At 42.1% G+C, this 17,722-nt stretch overlaps 2 protein-coding genes across 2 annotated transcripts; both read right to left on the reverse strand.

Moving 5' to 3' along the window:
* Positions 1-351: 351 nt before the first annotated feature.
* On the reverse strand, positions 352-1,002 carry LOC131026077 (uncharacterized). The gene has a single exon (XM_057955852.1). It carries the CDS (start codon positions 1,000-1,002, stop codon positions 352-354), a length of 651 nt encoding a protein of 216 aa, XP_057811835.1.
* Positions 1,003-1,630: 628 nt separating this feature from the next.
* Positions 1,631-2,676, reverse strand: LOC131026078 (uncharacterized). Its single transcript, XM_057955853.1, has 3 exons — positions 2,330-2,676; positions 2,163-2,285; positions 1,631-1,967 (listed from the first exon to the last, which is right to left on the reverse strand). The coding sequence occupies exons 1-3, from the start codon at positions 2,674-2,676 to the stop codon at positions 1,631-1,633; spliced, it is 807 nt and encodes a 268-aa protein (XP_057811836.1).
* Positions 2,677-17,722: the final 15,046 nt, after the last annotated feature.

The raw sequence follows: 17,722 nt of genomic DNA on the forward strand, positions 1-17,722 counted from the left end.
TAGTCCATGCAAACGAAGGATTATGGGCTTTACCAGCGAGTAAAATGTCCGATCTTGGGAAGTATCTAGCTTTGAGGGAGCGAGATAACACCGAGGAATCGTTCTGAAAGATACGCCAAACTTGTTTAGCTAAAAGTGCTTGATTGAAACGTCCGAGATCCCTAAAACCCAGCCCTCCATCTTTCTTGTTCATGCATAGTTTCTTCCAGCTTTTCCAATGGATCCTTCTTTCCTCGTGCTTTTGACCCCAAAAGAAACTTGCCGCTGCACTATTCAGACGTTGACATATTTGGTTAGGGAGGGCGAAACAGCTCAGTAAATATGAGGGAATGGACTGTAGCACCGTCTTTATTAGAACTGTTTTTCCCGCTCCGACAAGAACTTCCGTTTCCAATCTTTTGCCTTTTTCCTTGTGCGATCCACAAGCATTTGGAAAATCTCCACCTTTGATCTTCCCACAACACTTGGAATACCAAGATACACTCCATTCTGACCTTGACAAGAAACCCCAAGCTTGGCAGCCAACATGTTCCTCGTTTCCTCCAAAACACCACTACTAAAAGAAATAGAAAATTTGCTCAAGTTAACTTGCTGCCCAGAGACATCTTCATATTTCTTTAGAATAGCACCAATAACACCCACTTCCTTCTCATTAACTCTCCCAAAAATAATGCAATCGTCGGCAAAGAGCAAATGACTTATTCTAGGCTGCAGAGCTGCAAATCCGAGCTCCCTGAATAAGTCTTTGATTTTCAGCTTGGCGAAGAAGGCCAGAGAGAGCTTCTGCACAAAACAAGAAAAGAAAAGGCGATAAAGGGTCACCCTGGCGGAGTCCCCTGCTTGGTTCGAAAACCTCACCGGGGAAACCGTTAACAAGAACGCGCGGAAAGAAACCGAAGAAACACAGCGCATGATCAAGTTGACAACCGAAACATGGAAACCAAGCTGACATAACATGGATTCAAGGAAACTCCACTCGACTCTATCATAAGCCTTTGCCATATCTAACTTGAAAGCAAAAACACCCTTATAGTTTGGCTTTATTGAGTTTCATCATATTGAATACTTCAAAAGCTAAAAGAGCATTATCAGTAATGTGGCGGCCCGGGACAAAGGCAGACTGACACTCATGGATAATGGACGGGAGAATGGATTTAAGGCGATTTGTGATAACTTTTGAGATCAATTTGTAAACCACGTTACATAAACTAATAGGCCTAAAATCAACGGGAAGAGAACAATGCTTTTTCTTTGGAATGAGACAGAGAAAAGTGGAATTAATGGCTCGAGGACAAGCCCCATGATTAAGAACATTTAAGAGCATAGGAACAATGTCAACTTTAGCAGAGGACCAGCAAGAAGAGTAAAAAATAGCAGGCATACCATCCGGTCCAGGGGCTTTAAGGGGGTGCATCTGTTTAAGAGATTCAACAATCTCTTCCTGGGAATAGGGAGCAGTTAAAGACCTATTCATTTCTTCTGTAACCACTGGTTCAATGAAACGGAGCACATCCGAAGGGTTATGGGTCGCACCAGCCGTGAAGAGTGTTTGAAAGTGAAGCCTGAAAATACCATCCATCTCCTCCTAATTTTTTGTAACAGAACCATCCTCCCTTTTTATCTCCTTAATTTAATTCCTCTTCTTACGACCTTCTGCCACTTTATGAAAAAAACCAAAGTTCCTATCCCCCTCAGCCATCCATACAGCACGAGACCTTTGTCTCCACATAATTTCTTCTTTCTGTAAAAGATCATCAAGTTCATTCTCAAGGGCACGTTGTTCCGTCTTTGTATGAGGCTCCCTATGGGGTTGCTGAAGATCAGCCAATTGCTCCCTTATAGCACCACATCTTTTTTTTATGTGACCAAACTCTCTTTTTTCCCAAATTTTTAACTCTGGACCCATGGCTTGAATTTTCTGATGTAAATCTTCCACCGTAGAGACAGCTGCCCCCAAGTCCCACAGCCTAGCACAGAGATCTTTGCATATATCTTCTTTCAACTACATCGCTTCAAAACGAAAAGGCCGAGGTCTGTGTTGGAAATCAGCATCAGGTTTGTTCAACATTAATAAGAGTGGGAAATGATCACTCGATTTCCTGGTCAAATGTGAAACTTCAAAGCCCGGGAATTCCAAAGACCATTCTGCATTAGCAAAACACCTGTCAAGTCTCTCCATGATATTGTCTTCACCCTTCTGATTGTTGGTCCAAGTATAAGGAATACCCGAGAAGCCAAGATCTTCAAGTCCGCATTCATGAATCACGTCCCTGAAGGCGCTGAGTCTGGAATCAGATTTAACTGACCACCAACTTTCTCATAATGATACATGGTCTCATTGAAATCCCCTCCACACATCCATTTACCCATTATTCGAGAATGCAGATCTTTCAATAACTCCCACGTAAGAACATGTTCCTCCGTATTACTCCAACCATAAATCCCACAAAAATCCCAAGAATTATGCGTAGAGACAGAAACCGTAGCATGAATATGATGAAGCGAAGAAGAGTTAACCAAAATGAGAACATCATCAGCCCACAACAAACATAGTCCACCACGACGACCACCAGACGTAACATCACAATCCACATCAACAAAGTTATTAAAACCACACTGCCCTAAAATCGGCAGCCACTCTTCCGTAAGCAACTTGGTCTCCATAAGAAATACCATATCCGGGCGCTTTTGCTTGGTGAGCCAAGCCGGATGTCGAATTGTCGAAGGGTTCCCAAGCCCCCGACAATTCCAAAGCAAGCAATTCATTGTGCTCGGCGGGATTGCTCCGAAGCAATCTTCGCTGTTGATGCAGATTTGGGAGGTTCATCGTCAATAACGGTATTCTTGAGCCGTTTCATGATCAAGCTCATTCACACCATTATTCTCAGTATCCACAAAACTCTCCTCCGTGCGCGAGTGTCGCTTCCTAGAATACATCTGCGAACTTGTTGGACTGGTAGAAGGGTTGGGAATGGTTTTTGGTTTGGTAGAAGGGTTGGGAGTGGTTTTTAGTTTAGATTTTCGGGCTTGGCGATGCCATTTTTTGTTGGAGGGTGGTAGGCTGAATTTGGAGAATTTGGAGAAGCTCAGAAGTTGGAGTGAAGGGAGCTGCTGTAGATGTGTTAAGAGCCATGGGATTATTGGGCTGGGCATTGTTATTAGGTTCATCAGTATTAAGGCTTAGTTTGGATATTTTGAGAAAAGACAGGGATGTTTGGTTTTGTGGGGGTATATCTGAGGTATGGTCGATAGGTAGGGTGTTGTTTTTGTTAGTGAACTGGTGTTTGAGGGTGGAAGTAGAAATCGGGACATCTCTCAAGTTCATGGTATTTATGTGGGAGATTTTTAGACGATTGATAGAAGTAGGTTTCTCATCTTCTTCATCAGGAGAGTCGGGCTGAAAATTTGGACCGAAGGCTTGGTTTGGATTGAAAGAAAGAGGTGGGGGGCGGGGTCTGTTGGATTTTTCAAAAGGCGACAGGTGCTCATAAGAGTGGGAGGGAGTTTTTTCGGTAGGCACATCATGTGTTTGATAAAAGGGCTGGGTGAATTTTGGTTTTGTGGGTTTGAGTTTCTGGGAAAGGTTCTCTTGTGAACTGGAATGTTTCAGTCGCTTTAGAGGGGAAGCTTTGAGATTCGGCCCATATAAAAGATCTTCAAACTGCCTTCCATTATCATCTTCTTCAGATTCCAGATCACACGCAGGAGTATGATGCCCCATAATTCCACACTTGTAGCAAAAAATAGGGAGGCTTTCATATTTGAGTGGTATCCAAAGCTGATTCCCTTCAAACGCAATTGTGATACCCTTTAAAAGAGGGATCGTGATATTCCAGATTAACCTTAAATCTTGCAAAACATCCAGCAAAATTTGCATCAGAATCCATCTCTTCAACCACACCAACTCTCGAAGCAATATTTCTGAGTATTGAAGGAGCCAAACATTTCATGGGTAAGTCATAAGCACGCACCCAAAAGCTTCCATTATTAATCTGGATGCTGGATGGTTGGGCTGAGCCATCCAGCCGTGCAATTGCGAAGAGTTGCCCATCAAAATGCCGAGGTTGCCTATGAATGACCCATTCTCGATCCGTTTCTGACTGGAAGGTGAACAAGAAAAGGTTTTTCCTCCATTCTCGTGTAGTAAAGTTCTGATTTTTTTCCACGCCTTTTTCATGATTTCCATGAGGTGGAAACCATTAGGTGGCTTCATGCATAATAACCTTCCCACGAGGCAGTAATCCGCCTTCCCATCATTTTCAGAAATACCATCAATTTCCACCACATCGGCTTCTCTATCAGTTCGCTCTTGAGGGCCAGAGGCAGAACCATAACCCTTCGAAGTCCCATCGTACTCCATTGAGATCTGCACAGCACAGAAAAACAAACAAGTCGAAAACCGCCGACCCCAAATTCCAAAGGAATAAGAGTGCCAAAGCGGCGAAAACAGATACATGGAAAGAAAACAAAGAAGAAGAAAACAAAACGAGGGAGAAAGGAGAGGAGACACTGTGAAAAAGCGGATCAAACCGCCGACCGGACGTAGGAAAAGACCCAAAACGGAGACTCAGAAGAGGACTCAAACCCTAGAAGAAACTAGAGAACAAAACCCTAGCCGCCTAAGGAACAAAATGCAGCTTCGAACTTATTAAATTCAACTGTTTTAAATTTAATAAGTTTCGTTATGGGCAGTTCGACTCCTGAAAAGTCAGCCACATATACAAGCACCGAGTTTCGATAAATTTATTTTATTTACATAGTGTTTTTTTTAATAAATTTATTGTGAGAAAAAAAAAATCATTTTAAATGCTCCTTTCTTTTCACTAAATAAGAGTGTGTTTTCTTTGATGAATAAATTTATTATGAAAAAATGAGAGATAATAACAATTTATGTCTTTAAATGTCTCATTTCTTTTCCCTTATTTTCTACAAAAGAGAAGTTCACAATTTTTCATTCATTTTTTCACTTTAAGGACGGATAATATTATCACACTATTTTGGTGTGATAATATTATCTATTCTTGAAGCGAAATGAAGAAATGAAAAATGATAAATTTATCTTTTGAAGAAAATGAGGAAAAAAAAGAAGACATTTGAAGGCATAAATTCTTTTTCCACGATAAATTTATCTATAAAAGAGAACACACCCTTAAAGAAAATTTCACAATTTCTTATTCTTTTATTATTATTATTATTATTATTATTATTATTATTATTATTATTATTATTATTATTATTATTATTATTATTATTATTATTATTCCTCATTTTTTTCATGATAAATTTTTCAATCAAAGAAAATGCATCCTAATTGTGAAAAAAGAGTTTGAGGTTAAACTTCACTATACTTGGATTTAACTAAGCTTATTTTATAGAGTTTATAAACGTTGGATAAATTTATCATGGGAAGAGGAGAGATAACATTTATGCCCTTAAAAGCATTCTTTCTTTTTCCTCATTTTCTACAAAAGAGAAGTTCACCATTTTTTATTACTTCTTTTCACTTCAAGGAGGGATTGTCGATAATTTAATGAAATATCCTTGTCCTAGTTTTGATAATACCAAAACCCTTAGGTTTTCTTTTCAGTTGACTATATCTTTTTGAACCCAAGTGTTAGAGTTCAGTTAACTAGCTAGACTAAAGGTTTGAAGACTGAAGACCGGCGGACTGAAGATCGAAGAGCTGAAGACCGCTTGACTGAAGATCGTAACTGAAATGACTGAAGACAAATACTGAAGTATTTAAAGGACGAAGACTTCACTGAAGATTCAGTTATGACTGAATAACTAATGCTGGCCACGTGGAAATAGCGGACTGATACATAAGTCAAGTATCAGTGAACATTCTTTATTGGATTGAAGTCTTAAGTTCAAAAGAAGCCACGTATATGTCAAGTACAACCACATTAAATGCAAAGATATGAAGATTGTCCTCTCATGTGCAGAGCTTTCTTTTTTCCGTGCTAACTTTTCAGAAGCACCATGCTCCTACATCTAGAAACGCCATTCCTCTTCAAATCATGAGCCTCGAAGATTGAAACCTCAACTGAAAATTCAAATCTATCTCACAACGGCCAAATTCTTGAAGACTATCTCACCAACGGATCTATTCAAGACTTCGCCTATAAATAGAGCTCTAGGATCATCTTCATTCTTCACCGATGCAAACGCTCAAGCTGAACCTGTGCCAAAATTGCGACTCAGCCTATTCACTGCTATCCAAAGTTTGAATCGAAGAAGAGAATATCCTAAGTCCAAATCAGTTTACTAATTACCAAAATTCTCTTACACCCTTAGGCAATTTCATTGTAAATCCCTTGCCTAAGTTCTTGATTGCGGAGAGCTTATTCTCTGTAATCCAGTTGATATTTCGAACCCTTTTTCAAAAGAACGAAAAGAGAGTTTGAGAGTGTGTGAGTTCTAGACTGTTGTCTGAACTCAAGAGTTCTTAGCCCCTGCAAGCAAGGTGAGTGTAGTAATTGCAACTGCAAGCTGAGAAGGAGACGAGAAGTCCAATCCAGAGTATTGGCACTGAAACCTAGTTTCAGTTTAAGGTTTGTTATACACCCGTAAGCACAAGCCCAGAGTGATTGTCAGTTTGATCAACTGGCCGTGGACGTAGGAACTTATTTCTGAACCACGTAAAAATCTCGTGTTGTTTATCGCTTTCAGTATTTACTATTTCTTACTTGTGCACAAACTTTTTCATTTAACTGAAACTGATAAACTGAAAATAGAAACATAAAATTTGACTAAGTAGTTAATCACAAAGGCTATTTCCTAAGTTTTATTTCCGCTGCTAGTGTTAGTCTAACTGACAAATCCTTGTATAGTCAGTAAGATTTGTAACACCCATTCGATTTCAAAATCTAGACTGAAACCTTACGTGGATCTTCAGTTAAAGCTTAGTGCCTAACTGAAATCAAAATACTGAAACTGATTCAGTATCAGTCTAAACCCATTTCTAAACTGAAACATCTTTGACTATTAACTTCAGTCCACACCTTTCAGTATGAATTGATACTCGCTTTAGTTTTACAAAAGGTTTTCGAAAAATAGCCCATTGGTGTATTCTCCCTCCCCCATACAATAGTTCAATGACCCTCCGGGACCCAACAATTGGCATCAGAGCTGATTGTTCGCAAGAACAAACTGCTTTGACCCCGGTTCTACTGAACTAGATCCTTTTTCTGAAGAGGATTTTTAATCATTTCGTCTCCTACGTGCTAAGTGCGTTTCTTATCTGTCTTTTTCTTCTACCTCTAACATGGAAACTAACTTTAGCATCGCTGCCGGCGTTTAGTATTGTAAACTATGACATATGAAAGTTCCGGATCAAGAGCTACCTCACAGCTCAACACTGTCGAATGTGGAAAGTTATCACCAACGGCCTAATCATCATTAAAGAAACAGTTAAGAGGACTCCCCTTGACACCACCAAGGATCCCTACGACGAAGTACAGATCAATAACAAGGCCGACTTCACCACTGAAGAAAGAGAGCAAGATGAGCTGGATAATCTTGCCAAAAACATCATCTTCGGCACTGTCCCCGACAAGCACGTCACCAAGATCATGGACTGCAGCACTACCAAGGAGATGTGGGATATCCTCGAAAAATTAGTGTACCGGATCAGAGGAGATCAAAGGAGAACAAGCTATCTATAGCTTGTCAAAAGTTTGATTCATTTCTGATGCTAAAAAATGAGTCAGTCAAAGAGATGGAGTACAAGTTCAATTAAATACTGAATGAGGTTTAGTCCATCTCACAGGACGAACATACTCAACGAGAAATCAACCTGAAGATTCTTCGTGCTCTTCCACGAGGCGATTGACAGATCTCTTCAGTCGCTCATCAGAGCAAGCCCAAATTCAATACGCTGGCAACTGATAAACTGTTCTCAGATCTAAAAGCCAACGAATTTGACATCCGAAGAAATCTAGAGACAAAGAAGGTCGATATCTCAGATGAAGATGTTCCATCAGGTTCGAAGGAAGCTGCACCGAAAGCTTCATTGAAGGAAACTAAGAAGCAGTCGAAGGAGTCGAAGCTAGAAGAAATTTTTAGTCAATATGCACTACTGACTAAAAGCTTCAACAAGATGGAATCAAAGTTTTGAAAGTACAAGAAGTTCCACAAGAGAAACTACAAAGGAAAAGAGAAGGAGTACAAGCTAAGACACTCTCCAACAACAAGAGTGAAGAGAATAAATCACCCACTCCAGAGCTCAAAGATGTGGAATGCTTTGGATACGGAAAGAAAGGGCATTACATAACTGATTGCCCTGAATTGTCACACTCAGAGCGGAAAGAACTTCGTGCTAAAAGAGATCGCAAGTATGGAAAGAAGAAGGCAATGGTGGCTGGAGATGCTGAAGACTATGGATCTTCAACTGAATCAACATCCTAGCAATTCCACCAGTTCAGACGATGAGAGCCAGGCCCTCATGGCTAAAGATGCTGAAAGCGTGGCTGACAACTCCTGCAACAGCTACGACAACAAAATGAATGGCCTGAGGTAAACTCTCACTCTAGCACTCTTATAATACTGATAACTCCTTTTTGTTTACAGGAGAAAACTCAGAGTCTAAAGGCACATAAATTGATGAAGTTGACGAGTATGATCAGCTCATGACTGATCATCGACTTCTAAGGTCAATGTTCGAGAATCTCCTGCAACAGAATCAGAAATTGGAGAAGGAAATCTGTAAAGATCAGTCCAAGAAAGAGACAGTCAAGCTCTACTATCTAGATGAGACTTATCTAGACGAACTGATCATGGAGAACAACCAACGGAAGACAAGTGTCAACACCCTTCAGTCAGAAAAGAGCAAGCTCCAGTCTCAACTGAACGAGACTAAAACTGAACTCAAGAAATCAACGGTGGAATGTGAGAAAGCCACATACGAAGCCGAGAGACTCAGCTACAAAATGGAGCAGTTGGTCAAGAACTACTTGAAAGAGTTTCCACTGATGGACAACTTCCCTTCAACAGCTTTGGTGGAAAGCATAGGAGGAAAATTGACTACTGCTGAAAAAGAAAAATGAATCATGATCCAGGACGTAACTGAAACTTCGGACGATGATACGCCAGACAAATCCAAGGATTATGACAAAGAAGAATATCAAAAGAGAAACATGATGGTGCACAAGAATGTTCCTTCTCCCCAAAACTACTGAAGACTAAAAGGGGCGTTCAACCAACCTAACCACCATGAGAGACTGACGAGCCAAATTCAGTCAAGGAATGGCGAAGGAACTTCTGGACTGAAACAACCTCAGTTTAATGGAGCAAAGAACCATAATCTTTCTCATCGGTCCAGGGGGAAGAACAAGAATCATCAACAACTGAAACCAATTCAGTTCATGAGGGAGCAACAACCATGGAGACAATACAATGATTAGTCCAGACGAACCCAAAATCAACCAAGACATCATATATCTGGAACCCACCAGTATCAGTTCAGACAAAATCAGTTTGAAGCTCCCCAATTTCAATCAAGACGTCATCAGTCAAGAGCTACTTCAGTATCTCAGAGGAGATACAATACTAATCAGAGGAGACCTCCTGTCTATACAATACCTAACTACAAAAAGAAGGAGGTTCCAAAAAAGAATGTTGATCAACCAAGAAGAGCCCATGTGCCGACTGAAGAAGCTTCAACTTCAGTCAGACGACCAATCAACAACAAAGTAGCAATGGCAGGTCATGTGCTGAAACAGATCTGGGTTCCTAAGGGAACACTAACTAACGCTCAAGGACCCAAACATTGATTGGGTGCCTAAAATACTTCTTCCTTACATGACGAATCCAGGAAACCAAAAAAGAAGGAATAAAAAAGAAGGAATAAGTGAAAGCTCCAAGAAAAACCTTGTACCTGGATAGTGGCTGTTCGAAGCACATGACTGGCTACAAGAAATATCTAACTCAATATGTAGAGAAAGTTGGATCAAAAGTTGCATTCAGAAATAACTCTTTGGGAGAAACTAAAGGCTGTGGTGTGCTCAATATGGGTAACGTCAATATCAGTAATGTTAGCTATGTTTCTGGACTAAAACATAATTTATTGTATGTGAGTCAATTTTGTGACAACGGATTCTCAGTGAAGATCAAGAAGGATGAATTCACTGTAAAGAACAACAAGAAGAAGGTGGTGCTGAGAGGAATCAAGCAAGGAAATCTCTACGTTATATCATGGGAAGATAGTCCACCTGAAACATGCCTCATCAGCAAGAGCAATACAGAACTCAACTGGCTATAGCATTGACGACTCAACCACCTCAACTTCAAAACAATCAATAAGCTTGCCAAACATCAACTGGTAGAAGGATTACCTTCTATTGTTTTCCATAAGAGGCAAGAATGTGAAGCATGCCAACGAGGAAAGCAGACCAGAGCTTTATTCAAGTAAAAAATAGGACACTCCTCAGAGCGAATACTCCAACTGCTTCACATGGATCTATTTGGTCTAGTGTCTCCCAGAAGCTATAACGGTAGAAAATATACCCTAGTAGTCGTAGATGATTACTCACGATATACTTGGGTTATTTTTCTATATAGAAAAAGTGAGACACTGAAGGAACTCCCAAAGCTGATGAAGAAACTGGGCATTGAAAAGCAAATGGACATCATCAGCATCAGATCAGATAGAGGGACTGAATTCCTTAATTCAGTAATTAGAGACTACTGCGAACAACGAGGAATCAGTCACCAGACCTCTTCAGCAAGAACTCCTCAGCAAAATGGAGTAGCTGAAAGGAGAAACAGATCTTTGAAGGAAGCAGCAAGGACGATGCTCGCTGAATTAAAACTTCCACTGATGTTTTGGGCCGAATCCATCAAGAACACATGTTATACTCAAAATCGCTCATTCCTTACTCAAAGACACCGAAAAACTCCATACGAGCTATAGAAGAACAGGAAGCCAACCATTTTTTATTTTCATGCCTCGGTTCTAGGTGTTTCATTCATAACAACGATAAAATAAAGTCAAACACTTTTTATAGTAAGGCTGATCCAGGAATTTTCCTTGAATATTCTGGAACTGAAGAATCCAGCAAAGTCTATCGAGTGTTTAACTCTCAAAAGATGGTTGTAGAAGAAACACCTCATGTTATTTTTTTTTAGTCTCTTGATGATTTCAGGAAATAGGAAACTGAAGAGAATGCTAAGAACAATGGAGTTTTTAGTACTGAAAGAAAAGCACGGAACCAAAGAAGGTGATGGTATGGGGACCATAAAGAGATGAAGATACTGAAAAGCTTCAGTATCAGAAGATCAGTCAAGTAACTGAAGGACCAACTGAACCCAATACAGAAGGCATTAGTCAAGGGGAAACTCCACCTACTGAAGAACCCAAAGAAGCTGAAACAGAAGTACACGTGGAGCTCAATTCCCAACAGTTCAGCAGTCCCCTGCTCAAGCTTCAGTCAACAAATGAAGCGACTACCGAACTTCAGTCAACAAATGAAGGACCGCAATCTATCCCCACTGAAGAACCTCCACCTTCACCAGAAGAAATCAAGAAGTACAGAAAGTGGTTCGAGCTGCATTCAAATGATAATATCATTGGAGAACCATTAGATGGTGTGAAGATTCGAAGATCAATGTGCAACCCCGTCTACAACATCAACCAGAACTGCATCAACGAAGACGAAAATTTTAGTTGCTTCTTATCGCAAACTAAAGCCAAAGATATTGAAGAAGCCTTAACATCTACCCAATGGGTTATAGCAATGCAAGAGGAACTTAATGGACTGAAATGAATTTTCTAGAACAAGAAAGACGAGAAAGGCAATGTAGTCAAGAATAAGGCGAGACTAGTCACGAAGGGGTACAGCCAAGAAGAAGGTATTTTGATTTTGATGAAACCTTCGCCCCTATTGCCAGACTGGAAATAGTTAGGTTATTCCTAGCCTACGCAGCATATAAGAGATTCAAAGTACACCAGATGGATGTGAAGTGTGCATTTCTCAATGGAGTGTGCTGAAGCCTGTCATGAGACTTCGGGCAAATGATATTTGTATTTTTCTATGCCCGACAATTAAGGTTAGTATTAATGGCAAGAAATAAGGTCGAACCCACTGAGAATCGGTGTATCACAGTACTCGTGTCACAAGCTTTATATTTGGTTGCCCGTCTCTGGGCAAAGGTGTCACTCGCCAATCTGTGGCCAAACAGAATTGAAATCTATCTATGGGCAGAATGTAAAAGCTGAAAGAGAAAACACAAGAGAAAGATCAATAATAAAAAGAACCCGGTCTGGGCATAATTCTTTCGGTCATAGGTTCAAGGATTTTCATTGTACGGTCACATATTTGGTTATGGACAGTAGTCAATAGGCTGGGCCCCCTTTTTTTACTCGTCACGTACACAGCCTACCCCATGCTCATCCGCGTCTTTCATGTGGCAGACGAACCCAAATGACCCATCAGCATGTCCGAGGACATACGATCACCTTTCCCACATTTGCCGCACTATGTGGAGCTGAATTTCTCCATTAATGGTTCCACTTGTTGCTTGTAACTTGGTTGTGCCCAGAACACCATCGGCCGCATGAAGTTCCGAGTTTGCCCAAGTTGTATTGGCATCAAGCCAAATGCTTTGGGAATATGACTGCACAACTCTTATGCCCGTTTTGACCTCACGAATTATAATTATCTCATATTAACGTCCACTAGCCCGTACTGGGCTAAGGACTTAGCTACTCATAAACGTAAAAATAAAGGCAAAGTAAGCAAAGAAAAACATACTTGGATTGAAAATTGTCTAGGCAGAAATTAAACAAAGTACTTGCCGGCACCAACTCCGGTCATAGACAAACAAAACATAAAATAGAAAAGTAAAGTGGCCTATGGCCATGTATCTGCCTCACAGTCACTGTTTAGCCCTATTTTGTGATGATTTTGTGAGTTTCCTGCTGCGCATTCGAGCTCGTTTCGTACCTTTGTGATTTATTTTGCACGTGCTCGATGACTTTTTGGGTGTACTACTGTCGTGTGCAGGATTCGGGAGTTGATGAGCGGTTTGGCATCATTTCAAGCAATTTTTGGAGTCAGGCTCACGGCCTCGTCGAGACGGCGGCCGCGGCCCCACGGCGCGGGCCGTGCTTTACTTGGAGAAGAGCAGTGAAAGGCTCCCACGGCGGCGCCGCCCCACGGTGGCCGCCGTCCACAGCGCCGCCGTGTCACGGCGGGCGCCGCCAGCCATAAAACAGCCCAAGTCCCACAAATTCAAGAAAAGGCCGAAAGGGGGGGACGGCGCCGCCGTCCCACGGCGGCCGCCGCCCCTGTGCAATTCCGGCAGTTACGAAAATTGCTATAAAATCTGATTTTGAGGGTTTCATTGACATCTTTTCGACCCTAGCAGCCTCCACCTGCGATTTTATGCTTTTTCCCTTAGTTTAGTTAGATAGAAACATTCTAGATACTTGTGGATTCCGCTAGATCGTTGTTTTCATTGAATCGATTGTAAGTTCTTCATTTTGATTAGTTAATCTTTACAAGCTTTCTTGTTATTGCATTGCCTAGATAATCGAGCCCTTAGATAATGATATTTGATTTATGCTTTTGATGTTTTCATCGCCTAGATAATTAGTGTTTATGGTTGTTGATTTACTATTGCTTTCTAGATTGCTAGTTAAAACCCTAGATTTTTGGCTTTCCTGCGTTCTTAATCCGCTTCCCATCTTCCGCCTAGATAGATTTATATGCTTCCTGTTGATTCTGCATTAGATAATTTACAAGCTTTATTTAATTTCGCCTAGAATTAAAGAGAGAGTGTCAGACCCAATCTACCCGATTAGAGTGTTTAGGTTTTATTTCTGTTTCTTGTGAGTAGCACGATCGAAGCCCTGCTAAGCTTTCCTTGAGAGACGACTTGAGTCACCTAACCGCCCTAGGACGACCTCGTATAAATTCGAGTCCATCCGTTAGGTGTTTTTGGTTGAGTCAAATTTTGGCGCCGTTGCCGGGGAAGGCTTAAGGCATTTGATTGTGTTGCATTGTTTTCCGTGTTTTCTTTTGTTTAATTCTTTTGACTCGGTTATTTTCTCCCTCCGGTGCGTTTGATTTGTTTGTTCGTGTTGTGTATGCAAGGACGTAGAAGCTTGAAGAGGAAGCTTGCACCTTACTACGACAATATTCACCGACCTCGTGAGGTCCCTTTAAGCCTGGAGGAGGAGTCTGAGTCCAGTTCGAGAACCCTTGTGGAATCACAGTCTCGAGAGGGAGACCGTGAAGAGAGAATTGCTACCAATCCCATCCTGGAAGCCGTTGAGGAGACGCTTTCAGAGCACTCTGAAGAAGAAGAAGAAGAAGAAGAAGCTCGGCCCAATCTTGACCAAGAAGCAATGGCGGAGCAGAATGTCCAGTACATGGGAGATTTTTCCAGGCCAGTTATTGGGACCACTAGCACTTCTGCGATAGTGCTTCCCACGGCGGTCCGGAATTATAATCTGAAGCCCAATGATTCAAACCTGTTGCCGCTCTTTTATGGGATGCCCAGTGAGGACGCCTTGCAGTTCATCCGTGATTTCTGCACCCAAGTGCAGACCTTCCCACTGCTGGAACTCACCGAGGATCAGTTGAGACTCAAGTGCTTACCCTACGCACTCAAGGACCGGGCGAGAACGTGGTTACTGTCCCTGCCGCCGAACTCCATCACCACATGGGGAGAGGCGAGTGAGAAGTTCATGCTGAAGTACTACCCTAATCACAAGACTCAAGAGATTAGGAGCCAAATAATGAACTTCATGCAAGGAGCTGACGAGCCTTTCCACGAGGCTTGGGAGAGATTCCAAGAGCTCCTCCTGCCAGTGCCCACAACACCAGTTAGCACCCGTCATGTTGATGCAGTTTTTCTATGACGGATTGATTCAGACGGCACAGTTTATGGTGGACAGTACAGCAGGGGGCAACATTGCCCGGAAGACAGCTGATGAGCTCAAGGAGATTTTCAACACACTTGCAGCGAGTTCTCAACAGAAATCAGTTAGAGGAAGGAGGGTTGAAGCCAATGCAGTAGCTCCCAACAATGAGCTTCAGAAGCAAGTAGCAGAATTGATGAGGCAAGTTCAGCACCTCAAGATGAACCAGGCAGAAGCCCCACCAGTTCACGCGCCACCAGCAGAAGGATGTGGAATATGTGGCGAATTTGGCCATGGAATTAACGCATGCCATCGAATGGGCGAATTCCCACCTGAAGGACAAGCAGAAGTCTATGCTGCTCAGGGCTATCCGGGGAGGCCTCAATTTGAACAGAGGCCCAGCTTTAATCAAGGGCAACAAAGCTCTAATTCGGGTTGGAGAGCTCAGCAGCAGAACTACACTCAAGCTTATCAGCAGCAGCAGCCTCAGCAGTATCAACAGTTCCCTATGCAATAAGGGAATTTTCAGCAGCAGCAGCAATACCAGAATGCCCCCCAACAGTGTCAGAAGCAAGCTCAACCACAGAAGCCGTCTCTCGAGGACACCATGCAGTCCTTTATGGAGATGACCAAACAGAACATGGAGTCTCAGAGTGCTACCATCAAGCGCCTCGAGACTACAGTTGGGCAACTTACAGGAGCCCTAAATCAGCTGCAGCAAGAACAGCCAACTGGGAAGTTCCTAAACCAGGACAAACAGTCGCGTCAAGCTCATGCCGTGGCGGTAATCAAGGAAACTACCCCAATAACCACGGGGAAATGGAAAAGCAAAACCGTGGAGGCAATCAAGGCCACCCAATGCCCCAGTGAGCCACTGTCACCTGTCACTGATGCACTAGACCGACCACCACCCAAGCAAGGAGATCCAGGTAGCTTTATTTTGGATATTAGCTTAGGTGGGGTTGAAAAGGTGTTTGGAATGCTTGATTTGGGCACGGCAGTCAATTTGATGCCGTTTGATATTTTTGAAAAATTGGGTAATAAAAGGCTGAAAGGCACGAATTTGAAGATAGAGCTATCTGACGGCTCTATTAGTAGTCCACGGGGCCTTGTTGAGGATGTTGAGGTTGTTGTGAGGGGGATTAGTGTCTTGGTTGATTTTGTTGTCCTTGATGTGGGAAAAGGGATTAGAGGCGAGAATGGGCATCTCGTGCTGCTTGGCCGACCCTTTATGGCCACCACCCAGACTCGCATTGATGTGAGTACGGGAACTGTGAGTATGTCAGGGGCAGGTAGAGCGGTAACATTCTCAACTTTTGATGAAAAACCTACTCCATCCACTTCCTTAATTCAAAGCTGCTCTTATGTTGAAACTATTGATGCTTTGGAGGAGAACTGTATTGTGCAGGAACTATTGAATAAGCTGCAGGAGGAGGACGAGATCGTGGAGAAATTCCTTGCTACCTTGCAGGATGAGGCTGACATTGAGCAGGAATCTCTGGATAAGCTGCACGAGGAAGGTGATATAGAGCAAGGCTTTCTAACTGCCTTGCTACTGGAAGAGAAGTTCGATGAGGTGGTGTCACTCGATCTCCTTGGATGGGTGGAAAGAGGACCATCTCCTGATATGAGCATGGAACGCTCATTTGGAGGACCCGCAGCTGCAATTCAAGAAGATGTGTTTACAAGGGCGCTAAGGCAGCTGGAGCTTCAATCGGATTTTGGTTAAGGGGTTCTCTTAGTCGGGCTGGCGACTTAAAAACTAGCGCTGCATGGGAGGCAACCCATGTTTTCTTGCTTCTTCTTGTTTCGTTTTTCTTTCGTTTTGTTTGTGTCTTGTTTTATTGCTTTTGTTGTTTGGTGCAGGTTGTTGTGTTGGAGACTGCTTGTTCTTTGGACGAGAGAGAGGCAGACATTGTGGGACACTACAGACTCACCACTGGATCGATATTTTGGGAAGTTTCCTCTTTCACCCCTCTTTTTGTTTGCACTGAGGACAGTGCCAGATTTTAAGTGTGGGGGGGCGTTTGTTGGTATTTGTAAATGATGTGGGTGTCTTCTTGTTGTGTCCTTGGGCTTTCTTGTGTTGGGGCGAATGGTCCCCTTGCCTTGTTTTCTTGCTTGTCTTTAAGTGCATCGCATGTTGATAGTGGTCCATTGGCGATTCTGGATTTTGGTTGTGTTGTTTGTTGTCCTCGTTTTTCTTGATTGATTTGTTCCCAATGAAGTGTAATTAGTTTAAGGTTTTGGTGCAACACCCTGATGAGAAATTTTTGACGTGATTTGTCCGGTAGAAGCTAGGGGGAGTGTTTTCAGTGCAAATTCCTAATATCATTCTCTGTGTTGAATTGTTTGGTTGATTGTTGAGTTTTTGATAGATCTGGGTCTCTGCTCCTCTAATGGCTTCATTATGAGCATGGGAAACCACACGAGAATATTTTGGATCACCTCCAAAAGTTCAATCTCGTGAATTATGGCCCGTCTATTGAGAGCGAAAATAACTTGACCCCAAAAAAAAAGAGAAAGTGAAATGTGAAAAAAAAATGTAAGAATGTGAAAAAGGATGAGATATGATTATAAAGGAAATTGCATTAGGAAATTCACCCCTAGCGGAGAACTGGGTCTGATCGGATTGAGTTGTATCATCTTGTTGTTGCATTTTAAACCTTAACTTTGAACACCCGATTGGGGACTTCGATATTTTGAAAGACTTGGATTGGTTGTGTTTGCCTGGTGAGAAGAATCGCTGGAGGATTTTCTGTCAATGTTGTGATTGTTGCTTGAGGACAAGCAAGGAATTAAGTGTGGGGGGTTGTTTAGCCCTATTTTGTGATGATTTTGTGAGTTTTCCTGCTG

Source organism: Salvia miltiorrhiza, chromosome 5 (genome assembly GCF_028751815.1).
Source record: "Salvia miltiorrhiza cultivar Shanhuang (shh) chromosome 5, IMPLAD_Smil_shh, whole genome shotgun sequence".
NCBI classification, from domain to species: Eukaryota; Viridiplantae; Streptophyta; class Magnoliopsida; order Lamiales; family Lamiaceae; genus Salvia; species Salvia miltiorrhiza.

Bases quoted from the DNA above. Each gene is read 5' to 3' on its own strand.
- LOC131026077 (XM_057955852.1), bottom strand. From the start codon at position 1,002: ATGGCAAAGGCTTATGATAGAGTCGAGTGGAGTTTCCTTGAATCCATG.
- LOC131026078 (XM_057955853.1), bottom strand. From the start codon at position 2,676: ATGGTATTTCTTATGGAGACCAAGTTGCTTACGGAAGAGTGGCTGCCG. The intron at 2,286-2,329 runs GTATCATTATGA...ATCTGATTCCAG, and splicing joins GGGGATTTCAATGAGACCAT to ACTCAGCGCCTTCAGGGACG. The intron at 1,968-2,162 runs GTGTTTTGCTAA...TCTCTGTGCTAG, and splicing joins ATCATGGAGAGACTTGACAG to GCTGTGGGACTTGGGGGCAG.